The sequence below is a fragment of the Jaculus jaculus genome, chromosome 9, assembly GCF_020740685.1.
Source record: "Jaculus jaculus isolate mJacJac1 chromosome 9, mJacJac1.mat.Y.cur, whole genome shotgun sequence".
NCBI classification, from domain to species: Eukaryota; Metazoa; Chordata; class Mammalia; order Rodentia; family Dipodidae; genus Jaculus; species Jaculus jaculus.
Genome location: NC_059110.1, coordinates 114,186,653 through 114,206,027, shown reverse-complemented (window position 1 = coordinate 114,206,027; position 19,375 = coordinate 114,186,653). Strand labels below are relative to the sequence as shown.

Here is a 19,375-nt window from a genome sequence, read left to right as displayed (position 1 = left end):
TCAGGTAAATGTTTTCTGAGCATTGCAGGGTGGCCCACACTTGTGGTCTTAGGACTTGGAGGATGAAGCAAGGTACTGAGTTTAAAGAGCCTGTTATGGGCTGGAGAGGTGGCTTAGCGGTTAAGCGCTTGCCTGTGAAGCCTAAGGACCCCGGTTCGAAGCTCGGTTCCCCAGGTCCCACGTTAGCCAGATGCACAAGGGGGCGCACGTGTCTGGAGTTCGTTTGCAGAGGCTGGAAGCCCTGGCGCGCCCATTCTCTCTCTGTCTTTCTCTCTGTGTCTGTCGCTCTCAAATAAATAAATAAAAATTAAAAAAAAAAGAGCCTGTTATACAGTGATATCTTGCTTCAAAAAAAAAAAAAAAAGGACTGGAGAGATGGCTCAGCAATTAAGGTGCTTGCCTGCAAAGCGTAGCGACCCTGTTTCCATCCCCAGTACCCAGGTAAAGCCGGGTGCAGAGTGGTGCATGTACCTGGAGTTCGTTTACAGCAGCTGAAGGCCCTGGTACTCTTTTCTTTCTCCCCCTGTCTCTCTCTGCTTGTAAATAAATTAAAAAACAAACAAACAAACTAGTTTTCTGAGGGTTGGGGAGACAGCAGTTAAAGGTACTTGCTTGCAAAGCCAACTGGCCCTGGTTCTATTATCCAGGACCCACATAAAGCCAGATGCACAAAGTAGCACATGCATCTGAAGTTCGCTTGCAATAGCAAGAGGCCTTGACATGCCCATTCTCTCTCTCTGCTTCCAAATAAATGTTGTTTTGAGCCGGGTGTGTTGGCACACGCCTTTAATCCCAGCACTCGGGAGGCAGAGGTAGGAGGATCGCCAAGAGTTCAAGGCCACCCTGAGACTACATACTGAATTCCAGTCCAGGTCAGCCTGGGCTAGAGTGAGACCCTACCTCGAAAAACCAAAAGAAGAAAAACTAAACAATAAATTTTGTTTTGGTTTGGTTTTTGAGGTAGGGTCTCACTCTAGCTCAGACTGACCTGGAATTCAGTATGTAGTCTCAGGTGGTCTCAAACTCATGATGATCCTCCTACCTTTGCCTCCCGAGTGCTGGGATTAAAGGTGTATGCCGTCATGCCCAGCACAAATATATACATTTTAAAATACTTTATTTATTTATTTGAGAGAGAGTAGGCACACCAGGGCCTCCAGCCACTGCTAACAAACTCCAGATGCATGTCCCCCATTGTGCATCTGTCTTCCGTGGGTCCTGGGGAATTGAACCTGGGTCCTTTGGATTGCAGGCAAGCGCCTGAACCTCTAAGCCATCTCTCCAGCCCTAAATAAATAGTTTTAAGCGAATAGTAATGACCTTTTTTGGAAATACAAATACTTGGATTATTTAAAATTGATGGTAGAGCCGGGTGTGGTGGTGCACACCTTTAATCCTAGCACTTGGGAGGCACAGGTAGGAGGATCGCCATGACTTCGAGGCCACTCTGAGAGTACATAGTGAATTCCAGGTCAGCCTGGGCTAGAGCGAGACCCTACCTCAAAAAAAAAAAAAAAATGGTAGAAAGTAGCCAAATAATCAAAGGATATGCTATACCAAAGTAATCAAATTCACAGACTACAAAGCCACTGATAAGTTTTATGCCAGTGAAGTGACATAATTGGTTTTTCTGAGGATGAGTATTCTGGAAGAAGATCCAAGACTGGAACAAGATGAGACTAGGGGCCAATTAGGGGACTGTTGTTTTCTGAGCTAAAAAAAAAAAAAAAAAAAAAAAAAAGGTGAGAGTCTGACTTGGGAATGAAAGGTGATGTGACAGATGTCTGGCAGGAGAGTCAATAGGTGAAAGCAGGCTGGAGAGATGGCTTAGCCGGTAAAGCATTTGCCTGCAAAGCCTAAGGACCCAGGTTTGATTCTCCAGTTGGGATCCAGATAAGCCAGATGCACAAGTTGATACATGCATCTGGAGTTCATTTACGGTGGCTCGGGCCCATTCTCTACACCCCCCCCCCCAACTCCATCTGCTTCTTTCTCTCTCTCTTAAGTAAATAAAATATTAAAAAAGAATTAGTGGTCATGTGCAAGTCAGGGAAAGACTGAGGAGCTCATGATCTGCCCATGATCTTTCTCACTTGGTAGACAGGCAAATGGTTGAGTCTTCAACAAGGTAAGAAAAAAATCAGCAAAAAGAATCAGTATTGCTTTCTTTTTGGGGGGAGGATGTCTTTCGAGGGTTTTGTCCTAGCCCAGGCTGATCTGGAATTCACTGTAGTCTCAAGGTGATCCTCCTATCTATCTCCCAAGTGCTGGGATTAAAGGTGTGGGCCACCACACCCAGCAACATTGCCTTTGAGTTGTTGATGCATGGGGAAAATACAGGTTCAATAAATGGAACGATGGCCCCGGCACGGTGGCAGAGGTGGATAGCCGAGAGTTCTAGGCCACCTTGAGACTATGTAGTGAATTCCAGGTCAGCCTGGGCTAGAGCAAAACCATACCTCGAAAAAACAAAATAAATAAACGGGAAAAAGGCTTAGTGGATAAAATGGTTAGTGCTCAAGCTGGAGTGTCCAGGTTCGATACCCAGACCCTGTCTAAAAAGCTGGAAGTTTCTTGGGGCAGTTTTCTGTAATCCTAGCACATTGACACTGACCAAGAAATGGCAGGTGGAGGAGGCAGGAGCATCTTCCAGAAGCTCCTAGCAAGTTCAGACTTTCACAAAGCACCACATCCACACGCAGGCACACAATAACAATACACTTTAAAAATAATTTAAATTATGGGCTGGAGAGATGGCTTAGCGGTTATGTGCTTGCTTGTGAAGCCTAAGGACCCCTGTTAGAGACTTGATCCCCAGGACCCACGTAAGCCAGATGCACAAGGGGGCGCACACATCTGGAGTTCGTTTGCAGTGGCTGGAGGCCCTGGGGCGCCCATTCTGTCCCTCTTGCTCTCTGTTGTCCTCAAATAAATAAATAAGGGCTGGAGAGATGGCTTAGCGGTTAAACGCTTGCCTGTGAAGCCTAAGGACCCTGGTTCGAGGCTCGGTTCCCCAGGTCCCACGTTAGCCAGATGCACAAGGGGGCGCACGCGTCTGGAGTTCGTTTGCAGAGGCTGGAAGCCCTGGCGCGCCCATTCTCTCTCTCTCCCTCTACCTGTCCTTCTCTCTGTGTCTGTCACTCTCAAATAAATAAATTAATTAATTAAAAAATAAATAAATAAACAAAAATATTAAAAAATAAAATTATGTTAAATTAGCCGGGTGTGGTGATGCAAGCCTTTAATCCCAGCATTTGGAAGGCAGAGGTAGGGGGTTTGCTATGAGTTCAAGGCCAGTTTGAGGCTACACAGTGAGTTCCAGCCTGGGCTAAGGTGAAACTGTGCCTCAAAATAAATAAGCAAAAAATAAAAATAAAACAGACTAAGCTTTGGAGTCTTCTGAAACATCTGAGACCCGGTAGGTAGCTGGATGTAGAAGCGAGGTACTCTTTAAAAAAGATAGAGCCAACCGGAGTAAATGCGTAGGCTCAGCTATACAGAACACAGTGGGAAGACGGTTTAAAGTGGGTGCGTCCCTGCTTTAGATGGTAGACCGTGAGATGAGCCCTTGGCAGGCAGGAACCATGAGTCTGTGAATTCCCCAACCAGCAGAGTAGGTATGTTATTGGTACTGGATGAGTGACCTCTCCCTTCCAGCCCACAAGAGCCTCACCCATAACTCCATGCCCAGTGGTCCCCGAGTTTCCAGCCACCTCAGCACCCACAGGGATCTGCAAACAGGGTAGGGATCTTGACACAAAGTTTTCCCGGAAGGAGAATAAATCCTGAAAACCCCTTTTCCCTTCCCTATTTTACTCCCCTTTTATTTAGCTCTAAATTACATCCTCAGAAGGCCTCATTTTAACTCCGCAAATATTGATGGGTGTGACACGGCTACTTCAAAGACGATTAAGCTCTCTCTTCACCCCGAGTTCCCAATCCAGATTTCATTCGGCCGGACAAGCGTGCTGAGCCGAGTTTATGAGGGGCGGGAGTAGCGGGGGCCACGGAGGAAAAGGGACCTCACCCCGTGAGAGGCCTTATAAAATTCCGGGCCCCGAATGGCCGTGTGAGCCCGCCTAGGCTCAACGCTGAGATGGCACTCCCAAGCGGGGGACATAAAAGCGGCCTCATAAAAGGTCAGCGTCATTGGGGTGATGAACCAGTCGCTGCTTGGCTATCCAGGGAGGGTGGGGGGGATGAAAGGCGCGGGGTGAAGCCGCCCCGCGTTCCCCTCGCTTGGCTGGGCAGGGCTTCCGAGGGACCGATGAAAGCTCGGGCGCCGGGGCTCGGGGCATCTCTTCTCGCCTTTCCCGGGCTGGGGGAGGAAGCGGCGGACTTCTCACTCCGAGGTCAGGAAGGCGATCGCGAGAGCTGCTTGCCTCCAGAGCTCCCGGGTGACCCCGGTTCCGCCCCAACCACCAACCACCCCCCGGGCGTCCCCTCGCGCCCAACGCGAGACTCTCCGGGAGCGCAAGTTGTTATGGCAACCAAGCTTTCGGACTACTGAGGCAAACCGAGGCCTAGAGAGGCAACCCCGCTCCTTGTTTTCCCCCCGCCCTTCCCACGCACGGGGTAAAGTGGCGCCCCCTACGCACAGGAGCCGTCCCTGGGCCCCCGTCCCGGCGCGGAGACCACCGTGGACCTCCAGGGACGGGAGGCCGCTCTGGCCCCAAGCGGAGCCTCTCGCTGGTAGACGGACCCGAGGGTGTCCCTCTGGGCGCAGCGCAGCCGAGCGGCTCGATGCTCCGACCGGAAGTGCTCCTCACCGCCTGCCTCCCACCCGGCTCTCTGGTCCCGGCGGTAAGATGGCGGCGGCCGCGGAGTGCGATGTGGTAATGGCGGCGACCGAGCCAGAACTGCTGGAGGACGAAGGAACCAAGAGGTAAACCGGGGCCGGTAGGGCAAGGGCAGGAAGGGGGGGGGGTCGGGCTTCCAGCTCGTGGCTCGGGGGACTCACGTCTCCCGCCGCGGTGCAGTGCCCGCCGCCAGCCAGGAAGACGACGCCCCGTCCTCTGCAAGCAAGCCCCTCTTAAGTCGGTGGTCGAGTCCCGGTGGTCCCCCCAGAAGGGGCGCTCTCGGCGGCGGCGGAGGAAGGGTGTCGTCCTTCCTCTCCCGCTTCCGCCCGGCGGGGTTGCCGAGGCACGGCCCAGTTCTGCAGCGCAGGGGAAGGGCGTCCTTATCGGTCGTGGAGGCCGGGTCTCCCGGGGGGAGGGGGGGCGGCGGGCGGGTGGGCGGAATCTTGGGGGATCGGCTGCACAGTGGGGGAGGCGGCGGCGCGGTGTAAAGGCCCGCTTCCTTAACCTAGCCAGGACCCCCCGCTCCTCTGCTTAACTCGAGTGCATTGTTGCCCCTCCGCGTCCCCCCACTCTCCACCTCCTCTTCCTCACTGATGAATACTCTAGCGTTCGTTCTTCTGGGTCCCCGGAGACTGTGGGTCTCCTCGATTGACCCGGCTGTCCCCTCCCCCCAATGACCTCAGAAGTTAAGATGGATGCAGGCGGAAGGAAGAGTGAGGGGGCTTGTCTCAGGCCTTTGCAGGTCAGACGCTCCGTCTCCCAACCCCCAAGGAGGAAGGCAAGCTGCCTGGGCGCAGTTTGGCACTGCTGGGCAGCTGCAGTGGCTCGAGATTGCCAGCCTGGACTAGCCAGGGGAGCTGCTGAGTGAGTGGTTTTCGAGAACACTCTGGATTCTGGCAACAGCTAAAGCCGGTTAGTGAAGTCGGGTTGGAACACAGTTGTGAGCAGGTGTACTTGATCTAATGCTAAAGGTGAACTGATTTAAAAAAGGAGTGAGCCCTTCCCTTATCGCCTGCAGGTTAACTTCATCCTTCCCATTAGTTGAAACCGGACCGCAGTGGACTTCGTTTCCTTAACACTTACTTCATATCTTTAACCCTGTGGGGTGTGTCTTTGGTCTGGTGGTGGGAGAATTAGGAGATCTGAGATCTTTCACTATCCAAGTCAGAGACCTAAAAGGTAGTAAGGCACAATGAATATGTAGTTAGCAAGAGTTAGGGTAGCACCCGAAGCTACCTTTGTAAGCTGAGAGGCTTGGTAAAGTGTATTAAGTCCCTTAGGTAACAATGAAAGCAGGATACCAAACAACTCTCTGCTTAATTTTGAATTTCCACATCATTATCCAGCCTAGACACTTCTTAATGTTGGGTTTACGCATCATTTCAGTTTTTACAGTTAAGCATCATCGACCCATACACATTTAATTGCAAAAGAGGGCCTGGGGAGATGGCTCAACAGTTAAAGGCACTGGCTTGAAAAGCCTTCTTGCCTGGATTCACTTCTTCCATACCCACCTAAAGCCAGGTACACGAAGTAGCACACGCATCTGGGATTTGTTTGTAGAGGTAAGAGGTCCTGGTGTGCCCATTCTTTCTCTGTCTGCTTGCAAGTAGTTTTAAAAAAGAATTGGGCCTGGTGGTGCCTTTAATCCCAGCACTTGGAAGGCAGAGAGAGGAGGATCATCATCCTGATTCCAAAGCCATCCCGAGACTACATAGTGAATTCCAGGTCAGCCTGGGCTAGAATGAGAGCCTACCTTCAAAAACAAACACAAACAAAAATTTGCAAAAAGGGGAAGTACTCCTCTTCAACACAAGTAGAACTTAAATTCATTGTATGGATTTATTTTACGTGTTTGTATCTGTAAAGGGCTCAGTTCTTAGTGCTATAAATATGGACTTTGGCCATATGTCATTTTAAGAATCTGTGTAATTCTGCTGTAGGGGGTGTCCTTACTTTGAGTCTTATTTCAAAGCCCCTTCTCTAAAAAAAAAGCTTGTGCTTTAAAAAAAAAGTCACTGCCTGAGAATCTATGCTATCGTAACATTGTAAATGAATATGGAGATGTACTAAGAAATTTGAGAGTTGGGTGTGGTGGTACATACCTGATATCCCAACACTTGGGAGGCTGAGGCAGGAGGCTCTTTAGTTCAGTAGCCTAAACTATAAAGTGAGACCCTGTTTCAAAACAAAAACAAGCTGGGTATGATTGCTCATGCTTGTAATTCCAGCACTTGGGAGGCAGAGGGAGGATTGCTGCAAGTTCAAGGGTATCCTATTGTACATCTTGAGTTCCAGGCCAGGCAGGGCTCTACAGCAGGAACCTAAAGAGACAAAACATGTAATACTATAATGTGATCACATTGCACAAACATGCTTGGTTTAAATGCATCACAATAAGGGCAGATATTGGTTTGTGTTAATGCCTTGTTGTCTGGAATTTAAGATTGCAAAATTCAGTTGTCTACCACTAAAGCAATGTAACTGCAAATTAAAGAGAAAAAAGGCATTCTTACCAAAGACTTATGTGCTATTTATATATTTATATAGAGCTCTAATTTTAGACTTGCTAAAACTGCTGTTTACTATGTGCCAGTCTGTGCACAAGTCAAAAAAGAAAATGAAAGAAGCAAAAAAAAAAAAGCCCTCACTTTGACCTCTACCATGTAAGGCACCTGTTGAAGAGTAAACATTAAGAACTGTTGGTATGAAAAGACTTATGTGTCTTTGCCATTGCTGAAAAATAAAGTGGAGATTTAGAAGCCTTGGAGCAACGTGGTTTTACATTTTTCTTGCCACATTGTCTTGTGTGTGGTTAGAGCAGAGGGCTGGGGAGGGGCGGCCTCACAGTGCTCCTCCACTACCTGGCTTGGCCAAGCTCCTGTCTCGTTACACTCCTACTCCCAGCTCACTTAGGGACACGAGAGCTGATGGGTCCCTTGGAGTCCCTTGTGAGGCGCAGTAAGCAGTTCTTTCATACATACCTCTTGGCTGAAGAGCATCTTGCTGTTAACTTGTCTTAGTCCCCCAGGGGGCAAGGTGAGAAGAGCTTTCAAGACACTGGACCTCTTGGTTACAACATTTTAAGTGGCTACATGCTTTATTTCCTTAGCTTCAATGTCTCCAGAGAGAGAAAAGGACTTTTTTTTTTTTTTTTGACTGTCACTCTGACAAAGCTACCTCCTCCCTCCAGGCAGCTAAGAAGCAAAACTGAAAGGTGTTGGCATCCAAATAGATCAGGGTTCTGTGCATGAAGATTGCTTTTCTCTGCCCAGCAGAACAAAGTACTCAGGATCCAGAGTGTTAGATTTCAGAGATTTGACATTTCAACGAATCAAGGCCTTATATTTTTCCTGGAAAGTTGCTGGCCACTTTACCAAATACCCGTTTTAAGGGTCTCCGGTCACCTTTCCTGGGTCCAGGAGCAGCTTGGTCTCTGTAGATAGCTTTTTTTATGGCAGATTGGAGGACCTCAAGCTGTTGTCTAAAGAGGAAACACTTCCTGGGGCTGGAGGGATGGCTCAGTGCTTGGAGCACTTGCTTGCAAAGCCTAACGATCCAGGTTCGATTCCCCGGTGCCCACATAAAGGCAGATGCGCAGAGTGATGCATGCATCTGGAGTTCGTTTGCAGCAGCTGGATGCCCTGGCATGCCCATTCTCATTCTTTTCTCTCTGTGATTGTAAGAAAATAAATACTAAAAAGAGGAAACACTTCCATGCCTCAGCATTTATGTAACTTGATGGGGAAATCTAGAAGAATCCGAGGAGCTGTGATTGGGAGCTAGGGGATCCTTACCTGGTTTCTTGAGCGGGTACTCTGTCTCTTGCCCTGAAGCACACAAGCAAAAGTAGTTCTTAGCCTTTTTTTTTTTCCTTAATTTGAAAGCGACAAAGAGGCAGATAGAGAATGGGCACACCAGGACTTCCGGCCACTGCAAACCAACTCCAGACACATGAACCACCTTGTGCATCTGGCTTACATGAGTCCTGGGGAGTTGAAACTAGGTCCTTAGGCTTTGCAGGCAAGCGCCTTAACCGCTAAGCCACCTCTCCAGCCTAGTTCTTATCTTTCTTGCTGTCTAGGAGCTGTAAGGTCCGTATGGATTAGGAATTTGCCCTTTCTGTATCCAGAGAGTTGATGGGAAGGACTAAACCTAGAGTCCAAGTCCCAGGCCCTGCTGTGGTTACTGTTCACTTCCTGTAGCTTAAAGTTCATGGCCTTTCTTACCTGAAGAGTTTATGGGAATGCCACCTCCGTCTTTCTTCTTAACCATGTTTGACATTAAGAATAGGTCCCCCTTACCTTCTTTTAACATTTGAGGGCAAGCAGCTGAACATCTCACTAAGTCTGCAAGCTGAATGGGAAATTGTCTTTGGCCTTGACCTCAAATCAACAAGAAACACTGTTGAGTGTGGTGTCAGCAATGAAGAAATGGGAAGTAGGAGAAATGAATTACAGCTAAGGAAGACATAAACCTAGGAATATACACTCCTGAATACAGCAAGTTAACTGAACCCTATACTAACAAGTGATAAAATGGTAAAATAGTTGTAACTAGAGGAAAGGTAAAGTATAAGAGGCCTCTTCCCTATTGTAGTTTAGCACCAAACTGAGCAGTTTCAGGAAAATACTCAGCTGAAGTAGTGGCAGTTACTCTAGTCCTTGGCCCTTGCCAACAACAGGAATTCTGATTGGCCTGAAGCCTAGCCTTACTGTAGATTCCAGCCAATCAGGGATTAGTTTAGTCATTGAAGCTGGTTTTTTAAAAGCTTCCTACTGGCCATCTGCCTTTGCTTTCCCTTGGACTTTAAAAGACTGGAGAACTATGGTCAGCCGCTGTCTGCTTGCTTTGTGGCCCAGTTCAGAACTCTGCTAAGAATTCATTCATTTGCCCCTTATTCCACTCAGGTTTGCCCCCCTTTCTTCAGTGCCAAGTAATGTGGAATTTACGTAGACGTCGCTCCAGGTATTCTCCTAAACTGAATTTCTGCAGTAAGAGTAGGATTCACAGTGATTTTTTTTTTTTTTTTAAAGCAGGCCATTCATTTTGTTGGTGTGGCAGTGTGATGTCTTCCCTTAGTGGAAGTGTTAATTCCCGTGTCTTACTTCCGGGTTGGCAAAGGGTTAGGTGCTGGGTTAGGTGCTTGAGACTTTTGAGAATGGTGATTTGAGTTCCTGGCCTCATTTCGAGACCTATCATTCTGTTGGCATATACCTTACAAGTGAATGAGGGCAGTTGTCAGACGATAATGTCAACCATTTCTTGTTTTGTTTTTATCTGAGAAACAGAAAGATCGAGAGGGGGAGAGAGAGAGTGGCACACCAGGGCCTCCACGGCTGCAAACAAACTCCATATGCATGTGCCACTTTATGCATCTGGCTTACATGAGTTCTGGGGGATCAAACCTGGGTCCTTTAGCTTTGCAGGCAAGTGCCTTAACCACTAAACCGTCTCTCCAGTACAACCATCCCTTAATGTTAATTGTGAGGAGAGTATGAGGGGCGAGCAGGACTCCCTGTTGTTGGAGTTTGTGCCTGATAGCTTCTGCTCGGGCAGTTTGCACCTAAGACAGTTAACCTCCTGTGGAGCTAAGCTCCAAGAGAATTTAAGAAACAAAATACCACTGGACACAGTCCATGCCTCCCCTCTCTGGTTCCCCTCTCCGTGTTTTCTTCAGACATTGATAAAGAGTCTTTTTCTTACTTATAGTTCTTCAGTTCTAGATTTTTAAAAAATTTTTATTAGCATTTTCCATGATTATAAAAAAATATCCCATGGTAATTCCCTCCTTCAGTTCTAGATTTTAAAAAATACTTTATTTATTTGAGGGAGAGAAGGGCAGATAGAAGGGGCATGCCAGTACCTCTAGCCACTGAAAATGAACTCCAGAAACATGCACCACCATATGTATCTGGTTTACATGCGTAATGGGAAATTGAACTTGGCATAGGCAAGTGCCTTAACCAATGAACTATCTCTCTGGCCTCAGTTCTAGATTTTTGTGTTTGCTTGTTTTTTGAGGTAGGGTCTCACTCTAGCCCTGGCAGTCCTCCTACCTCTTCATTCAGGAAGTTGGATCAAGAAAGGTGGGTAGCAGCTAGTTTTGCTGTGAGTAGAGTGCTGGGATTAAAGGCGGGAGCCACCACACTCTGCCTAGGTTTAGGTTTCAATAGAAGGCAAGAGGTACGCATAGCTAAGCACTCTTGGTCAGAGTGTGGTCCTGCCTTCAGTGACCTGTCTCTGTCAGTCTCTCCTGCTAGGAGATCTGGCAAATTGACAGAACTGTGTGAACCTCTCTTCTTGGGTGGTAATTTTCTCCTCCCAGCATGAGATTCCTGGGAAATTCCAATTTGAGACCTTTGATCATTTCAATAATCTTGAAAGACAAGGGGAGGTGGGCACAGGTGTCTCTCAGCATATCTTTTGTCCTAGCTGGGCTGGCATACACCTTTAATTCCAGGCTGAAGTAGGAAGATACCTCTCTCTCCCAACCCAATTCCAAGCCAGCCTGGGCTAGAGTGAGACTGATTTTTTTTGTTTTGAGGCAGGGTCTCACTCCAGCTCAGGCTGACCTGGAATTCACTATGGAGTCTCATGTGGCCTTGAACTCACGGAGATCCTCCTACCACTGCCTCCTGTGCCTCTCCAGTGCAGGGATCAAAGGCATGTGCCACTATGCTTAGACTCTGGTTTTTAAAAGAACATCATCTTGCCAGTGTGGTGGTGCACGCCTTTGAGGTAGGAGGATTGCCGCGAGTGAGTTTGAGGCCACCCTGAGATGACAGTGAATTCAGGTCAGCCTGGACTAGAGTGAAACCCTACCTCCAAAAAAATAAAAATAAAAAAAACTTCAGTTCTCTCAGGATGATTATCATGTCACAGTATGGGAACCGAAGGTTGGAAAATAGGTTTGGGGACATGTGAACTCAAGCCTCGTACTTACACTGAAAAAGCCAGTGACTTGTACCCTCAGGATGGCTTCATAGCTCTGAAGTAGCTTTGTTTTGGGTCTCCTCTCCCCAAGGCTAAGTGAAGAGTTGGATGTGTCATAGATTGTGATACCTCTTAAATTAAGGAACTAACATAGATGGAAGCTCACAATTGAGGAAGCTATTTCTGTGTGACGGACCTGCCTGCTGTGATGGGATTTCTGTGGAGATTGGATTGGTTGGCGGCCTCTCCCCTGCCAGCTGTTGGCTGCCCTTCCCTACTCCAGCAGTAGAGGGTGCTGCTGCCCTGTGAAGGCTTCAGTGCACTCTGGTGCACTGGTTGCTTGCTCTCTGGCTACCTCCCTTTGGAGGCTAATAACCCTGGTCTTCCTTCCTCTTTTTGGGGGAAGGGGTGGAGAACATCTTTGGTGGATTTTTTTTTTTTTTTTTTTTTGAGACAGGGTCTTACACTGTAGTCCAAGCTGCCTTGGAACTCAGTTTATAGTCCAAGTTAGCCTTGAACTTGTAGCAGTCCTCCTGCTTGAGCCAAGTGCAGGGATTCCAGGTGCCAGCCGTCATGCCTGCGCTCCCCAGGCTGCAGCGGTGGCTGTATCTGAGGACCACCTGGAAGAGCCAAGGGGCCGTTTCAGTTGTGCTTCAGTGTGAACGCAGCCGCTAGCTTTGCTGTGAATAGAGCTCATCCTCTTTCTCCAGCATATAGTACCCTGCATGCACTCCAGTGCTTTATAATTGTGCCCAGGTCATGTGGCTTCTACTTGATGATGTATATGCAAGTTAAGTTGACATTTTGCTCCTAGGTTAGATTTTTTAAAATACTTTTATTTAAAAAATTATTTATCAGCAAGAGAGAATGGGCATGCCAGGGCCTCTAGCCACTGCAACCGAACTCCAGACACATATGCCACCTTGTACATCCGGCTTTACATGGGTACTGGGGAGTTGAACCTGTGTGCTTAGGCTTTGCAGGCAAGTGCCTTAGCTGCTGAGACATCTCTCCAGTCTGAGATACGTATGTATTTTTTACAAGAAAGATGTGTAATGTCTTGCTTTTTGGTAGGATGGAATAGAAGTTAGGCTCTTAGGATCTTTTACTTTATTTTGTCATGGAGGTCAGAGAGAATACAACATGAAGTTGGCCCTGTGACATGCCACTGGGGACAAGAGGTCTAGGGCAATATGAAGGAGGAAAGAATTTCTACTCTGAGATTGGCCAAGATCCCATACATTCTGAAGGGTGGAGGACATTTCTAGATCAACAAGCAGCTAGTAAATTTGAATAAAATAAGTGGAGTACAATAATCTGGAGCAAGGGGACATTTAGAGGCAGCATGCACAGTGGGGTACTTATTTGTGATGTGTGGTACACATTGTTGTCCTCGAAGCTGTCAGTCCTGTCTGTCTCACAGGCAGAAGACCAGGGGCTGAGTCTTCAAGCTGTGCTTTCTGCGGAGAGCTAGCAGTCCTTCCATCGGTAGAGTGACATCCCAAGGAACTGTCTTCTCTGATCTCTTCTCATTAGCATTTACAGGGAGCCAGAACAACGGCAGTGCACCCTTTAAGAGTTCAGTCTTGTCCTGCTGGCCTGCAGGCTTAGAGACTTGACATGCTGCAAGGTCTTGTCTCTCTGTACTAGGGGAGGATTCTGCTTTTCCTCATTATAGCTTCCCTGTGCCTCTGGGGAGGGTTAGCATCCTCAGTCTGCTTTCTTCCTCAGCCTCTATTAGGATGACATCTAAACTAAGGATAAACTCAGAGCAAACAAACCATTTGTAGTGTGAACATGCTGATTTTTCCCCTCTCAAAATACACCTGCAAAGTCTTCCCTATGGAGTGAAGCACAGATGTATGCTGTCATAAGCACTTGCTTGTAAGCCTGAATGCCCAGGTTTGACTCTGCAGTGCCTATGTAAAGCCAGATGCACAAAGTGGCACATGGATCTAGAGTTGGTTTGCAGTGGCAAGAAGCCCTAGCCCACCCATTCTCTCCCCTCTCACTCTGCTTGCAAATCATCATAAATTGAAAAACATTCTAGAGCCCAATGTGGTGGTATGCACCTTTAATCTCAGCACTTGAGAGGCAGAAATAGGAAGATCACTGTGACTTCTAGGCCACCATGAGACTACATAGTGAATTCTAGGTCAACTTGGGCTAGGATGAGACCCTACCTCAAAAAAACAAGGGCTGGAAGGATGGCTTAGTGGTTAAGGCATTTGCCTGCAAGGCAAGAGGACTGAGGTTCGATTCCCCAGACCCGCGTTAGCCAGATGCATAAGGAGGCACATGTGTCTGGAGTTCGTTTGCAGTGGCTAGAGGCCCTGGAGCACCCATTTTCTCCCTCTCTGTCTCACCCCCCCCGTCAAATAAATAAATAAAAATAATTATTAAAAAGAAGAAGCAGGCCAGGTGGTGCAGGCCTTTAATCCCAGTGGACAGTGGATCGCTGGTTCAAGGCCAGCCTGAGACTGCATAGTGAAATTTCAGGTCAGCCTGGGTTAGAGAGCAAGACACCCTACCTTGAGCCCCCCCCCCCAAAAAAAAAAAGAGTAGAACTTAGTTTTGGGGCTGGAGAGGATGGCTCGGCCATTCAGGCACTTGTCTGCAACTAATGAATGATCCAGGTTTGATTCCCCTGTACTCACGTAAAACTAGATGTACAAAGTGGTGACATCTGGAGTTTATTTGCAGGGACCAGAGGCCCTGGCACATGCATTCTCTCTCTTTTCTTGCAAATACATAATTTTTATTTTTGTTTTTATTAGTTTTTTGAGGTAGGGTCTCGCTCTAGCTCAGGCTGACCTGGAATTCACTATGTAGTCTCAGGCTGGCCTAGACCTTGTGGCGATCCTCCTACCTCTGCCTCCTGACTACTGGGATTAAAGGCATGCACCACCACGCCCGGCTCTCAAGTTTTTGTTTTTTTTTTTTTAGTTTTTTGTTTTTTTTTTTTTTTTTTTTTTTTTTTGGTTTTTCAAGGTAGGGTCTCACTCTAGCCCAGAGCTGACCTGGAATTCACTATGGAGTCTCAGGGTGGCCTCGAACTCATGGCAATCCTCCTACCTCTGCCTCCCAAGTGCTGGGATTAAAGGCATGCGCCACCACGCCTGGCTTCAAGTATTTTTTTTTTACACTTCTTTTTTAAAGGTTCTGTTGTTGTTTGTTTATTTGTAGTTATTTATTTATTTGAGAACAACAGCAAGTGAAAGAGGCAGAGAGAGAGAGAGAGAGAATGGGCGTATCAGGGCCTCCAGCCACTATAGAGGCATGTGCCACCTTGTGCATCTGGCTTATGTGGGTACTGAGGAATTGAGACTTGGACCAGGATCCTTAGGCTTCACAGGCAAGCACTTATCCACTAAGCCATTTCTCTAGCCCATAAATAAAATATTTAAAAATTAAAAATATGTGACTCATTGGAAGTATGGAGTATTACCAATAGTCTGAAGTGAGGAGGAAGAAGTATTTTCCCCCTGATTGTTCCAATAAAATCAAAGGCTTTAAAACACTTCTGAGCTGGGTGCATGCATTTAATCCCAGCATTCAGGAGGCAGAGGTAGGAGGTCTGCTGAGAGTTCAAAGCCAGCCTGGAGCTACAGGATGAGTTCTAGGTCCTGGGCTAGAGTAAGACTCTACCTTGAAAACAAAAAGCACTTGTGAGACTAAGAAATCATTGTGTCCTCATTTGTAATTTTAGCAGAACAAATTTTTAAAAAATATTTTCTTTTTATTTGTGTTTGTGAAAGAGAATGGGTGCACCAGGGCCTCTAAACCACTGCAAATAAACTCCAGACATATGTGTCACATTGTGCATCTGGCTTACATGGGTTCTAGGGAATCAAACCTGTGTCCTTAGGCTTCATAGGCAAGTGTCTTTAACTACTAAGCAATCTCTCCAGCCAGGCAATGCTAATTTTTCCCCCCATTTTAGGAAGAGTAGAAAATGTGAAAAACCAAACATACCAGAAAATCCCAAATCCCATCTCATTCAAACTACTGCTTTTGTTTTGATCTGAACTAGTGTTAATATTGGAAGAGTTTAACTTAAATAAAAAATGTTGTTATTATTTGGTTTTTCAATGTAGGATCTTGCTGTAGCCCAGAGCTGACCTAGAATTCACTATGTAGTCTCAGAGTGGCCTCAAACTCATGTCGATCCTCCTATCTGCCTTACAAGTGCTGGGATTAATGGTGTGTGCCACCACGCCAGGCATAAATAGAAGATATTCGCATGCCTTTAATCCCAGCACTCAGGAGGCAGAGGTAGAAGGATCACCATGAATTTGAGGCTACCTTGACACTAATTCTAGGTCAGCCTGAACTGAAAGTAAGACCCTAAACCAAAAAATAAAAAATAAAAAAATTCTATCCAAGGCTATAGAGACATGCTCAGCGGTGAGAGGCACTTGCACAGGCCTGGGTTCAGTTTCTCGGTACCCACATAAAGCCAGATGCGCAAAATGGTGCATGTGTCTGGAGTTTGTTTCCAGTAGCAAGAGGCCCTGGCACATCCATTCTCTTTTTCTGTCACTCAAATCATTAGGTCAATACTAAAAATAATAATAATAATCCAGTTGTGGTGGCATATGCCTTTGGTCCCAGCACTCTGGAGGCAGAAGTAGGGTCACCATGAGTTTGAGTCCAGCTTGAGACTACATAGTGAATTCCAGGTCAGCCTGGGCTAGAGTGAGACCCTACCTGGAAAAAAATTCGAGGGCTGGAGAGATAGTGGTTAAGGTGTTAGTCTGTGAAGCCCACGGACCCAGGTTTGATTCCCCAGTACCTATGTAAGCCAGATGCACAGGTGACACATGTTTCTGGAGTTCTTTTTTTTTGGTTTTTCGAGGTAGGGTCTCACTCTGGTCCAGGCTGACCTGGAATTAACTCTGTAGTCTCAGGGTGGCCTCGAACTCATGGCGATCCTCCTACCTCTGCCTCCCAAGTGCTGGGATTAAAGGCGTGCGCCACCACGCCCGGCTCTGGAGTTCTTTTGTAGCCACTGGAGGCCCTGGTGTGCCCATATTCTCTCTCATTCATAAATAAATAAAATATTTAAAAAATTCTAGCAAAATAATTGAAGTTAAAGCAGTGGTACAGTTTTTCTCTTTGTATAAATCGAATCAGTGTTTCCTACATATGTTGCACAGTAGTGAAGCAATTTTTTTTTTTGATGCAAGCCCAACAGGCTTTTTTTTTTAATGTGAAAAAGAGAGAATTGGTGTGCCAGGGCCTCCAGCCACTGCAGTTGAACTCCAGACGTGTGTGCCATCTTGTGTGCATGGGCAACCTTGAGCACTGTCACTGTGCATCTGGCTTACATGGGATCTGGAGAGTAAACATGAGTCCTGTGGGCAAGTGCCTTAACCACTGAGCCGTCACTCCAGCCCGTGAAACAATTCTCTATTTTTCATGTAATACAGTGAAATGATTTTGTCCTCCTCCCCTCTGGGATAAATCTTAAAGTGGTACTGTACACCGATGAGGCTCATCTCCCTTGTTTTTTGAGGTGAGGTCAGGTAAACGCAGAGACTGAGCTGTGTTGAAGCCCGCCCTCAGTGATGCCAACACTGGCAGGGGCTGACTAGTTCCCGAATGCCTCCGCATTGCTAAAAAGGTAGAGTTGACCTAAAGCAGAGATCTTTCCTAAATGTTCAACTTGGGAGTGTCCGGAGAGAAAATGGACGTTGTTCAGGGCTTCTTATTCGGGACATACTGGAATGTCATGTGTGGTGCTCGAAGTGTTTGTAAGTTAGCTGAGCTGTAAGTGCGAGGCTGGCTGGCTGTCACCAGCCCATATTGTCCAGTTGCTTGTGTGATCCTGCTAAGACGTGTATGGCGCCAGATGAATCTCCTTGACCACTGTGGCAGTGTTAGCACTGAAATGAATGGTAAGTTCAGAGATGGTATACCTGTCAGCTCAGTCAGTGTACAGATTGTAGTGTGACTGCACTGTGGAGGAAGAGGCTTAGCTGCAGTTTCTGACTGGGGAGAAAATAAATGAAAGCTAAATGGGCCGGGCGTGGTGGTGCACGCCTTTAATCCCAGCACTCGGGAGGCAGAGGTAGAAGGATCACCATGAGTTCGGGGCCACCCTGAGACTACATAGCGAATTCCAGGTCAGCCTGAGCTAGAGTGAGACCCTACCTCAAAAAAAAAAAAGAAAGCTGCCGGGCATGGTGGCGCATGCCTTTAATCCTAGCACTCGGGAGGCAGAGGTAGGAGGATAGCCATGAGTTCAAGGCCACCCTGAGACTACAGAGTTAATTCCAGGTCAGCCTGGCTAGGGGAGGAGTGTATTCTGCTTAGCCACATTATGTCAGAAAGAAAGAAATGCTCTGAGAGTGACATTTGTCATGCTTTCAGAGAGGACATATTGTTTTGTGTGTTTGTTGCTAATTTGCATGATTTTTGGTTTTTCAAGGTAGGGTCTCACTCTAGCTCAGGCTGACCTGGAATTCACTATGTAGACTCAGGGTGGCCTTGAGCTCATTGCCATCCTCCTCCTTCCGCCTCCCAAGTTTTGGGATTAAAGGTGTGTGCCATCACATCTGGCTTAATTTGCTTGTTTTTATTTTTTTTAAAGATTTATTTTATTTATTTGAGAGTGACAGACAGAGAAAGAGGCAGAGAGACAGACAGAGAATGGGTGTACCAGGGCCTCCAGCCACTGCAAACGAACTCCAGATGCATGCGCCACCTTGTGCAACTGGCTTACTTGGGTCCTGGGGAATCAAGCCTCAAACCTGGGTCCTTAGGCTTCACAGGCAAGGGCTTGATCACTAAGCCATCTCTCCAGCTCTTTTTTTTTTTTTAATTAGTTACGTACACAGTGTTTATGCAGCCATGTTGGTACCATCATTACTCTCCTCCCTGTCCTCCCCCTTCTGCAGGGACCCTCCTTATTGGGGAATGTGGGTCATGCATTGTGGGGTTAGCCATCAGTTATGGGTTAGAGGCAATGTCTCTGTGCATAATGTCCCAACATGTGGCTCTAACAATCTTTCTGCCCCCTCTTCCACAAATTTCCCTGAGTCATGTTGGGTTCATTTTAGGTCACTGATGAGGTCTTGGGAGCCTCTGCGTCTCTGGATCTCTGGTTTGGTAGGAGCTATGTGTTCCCTGTGTCTTTCTCCTTCACCCTTGTGCTGGTACCAGGTTCAGCAAGAAAGCAGCACTCTTGCTCATTTCCCCAATTACTCTTGGTTTCAGCTGGGGCCCAGATGAGGTCCAATGGGTTGGCAGGGTCTCACTCTAGCTCAGACTGACCTGGAGCTCACAGTCCAGGCTGGACTCGAACTCACTATGATCCTCCTGCCTCAGCCTCTGAGTGTACCACCACACCCAGCAATACTTTCATTTTAATTTAGCCAAGTCTGATGGTACAGGTCTGTATCTAGCTAATTGGCTGAGGCAGAAAGATGGAAAGTTCAGGGCTTGTCTGGGCTACAGAATAAGTTCATGGACAATCTGGGCAAAACTTATTTAGACCCCATCAAAATAACAAGTACTACCAAGAGTGGTGGCACGTGCCTTTAATTCCAGCACTCTGGAGGTTAAGGTAGAAGGATCATTGTGAATTTGAGGCCAGCCTGAGACTACATAGTGAATTCCAGGTCAGCCTGGGCTAG

General features: G+C 47.2%; 1 protein-coding gene across 1 annotated transcript in view; it reads left to right on the top strand.

Annotated features, from left to right (window-relative positions):
• Window positions 1-4,736: 4,736 nt before the first annotated feature.
• Dnajc7 (DnaJ heat shock protein family (Hsp40) member C7) overlaps window positions 4,737-19,375 on the top strand; it is a 46,370-nt gene continuing 31,731 nt past the window's right edge. The window contains exon 1 of the mRNA XM_004655380.2: window positions 4,737-4,885. Within this exon, the coding sequence (XP_004655437.1) occupies window positions 4,809-4,885 (77 nt within the window). The 5' untranslated portion in view covers window positions 4,737-4,808. The remainder of the gene's footprint in view (window positions 4,886-19,375) is intronic.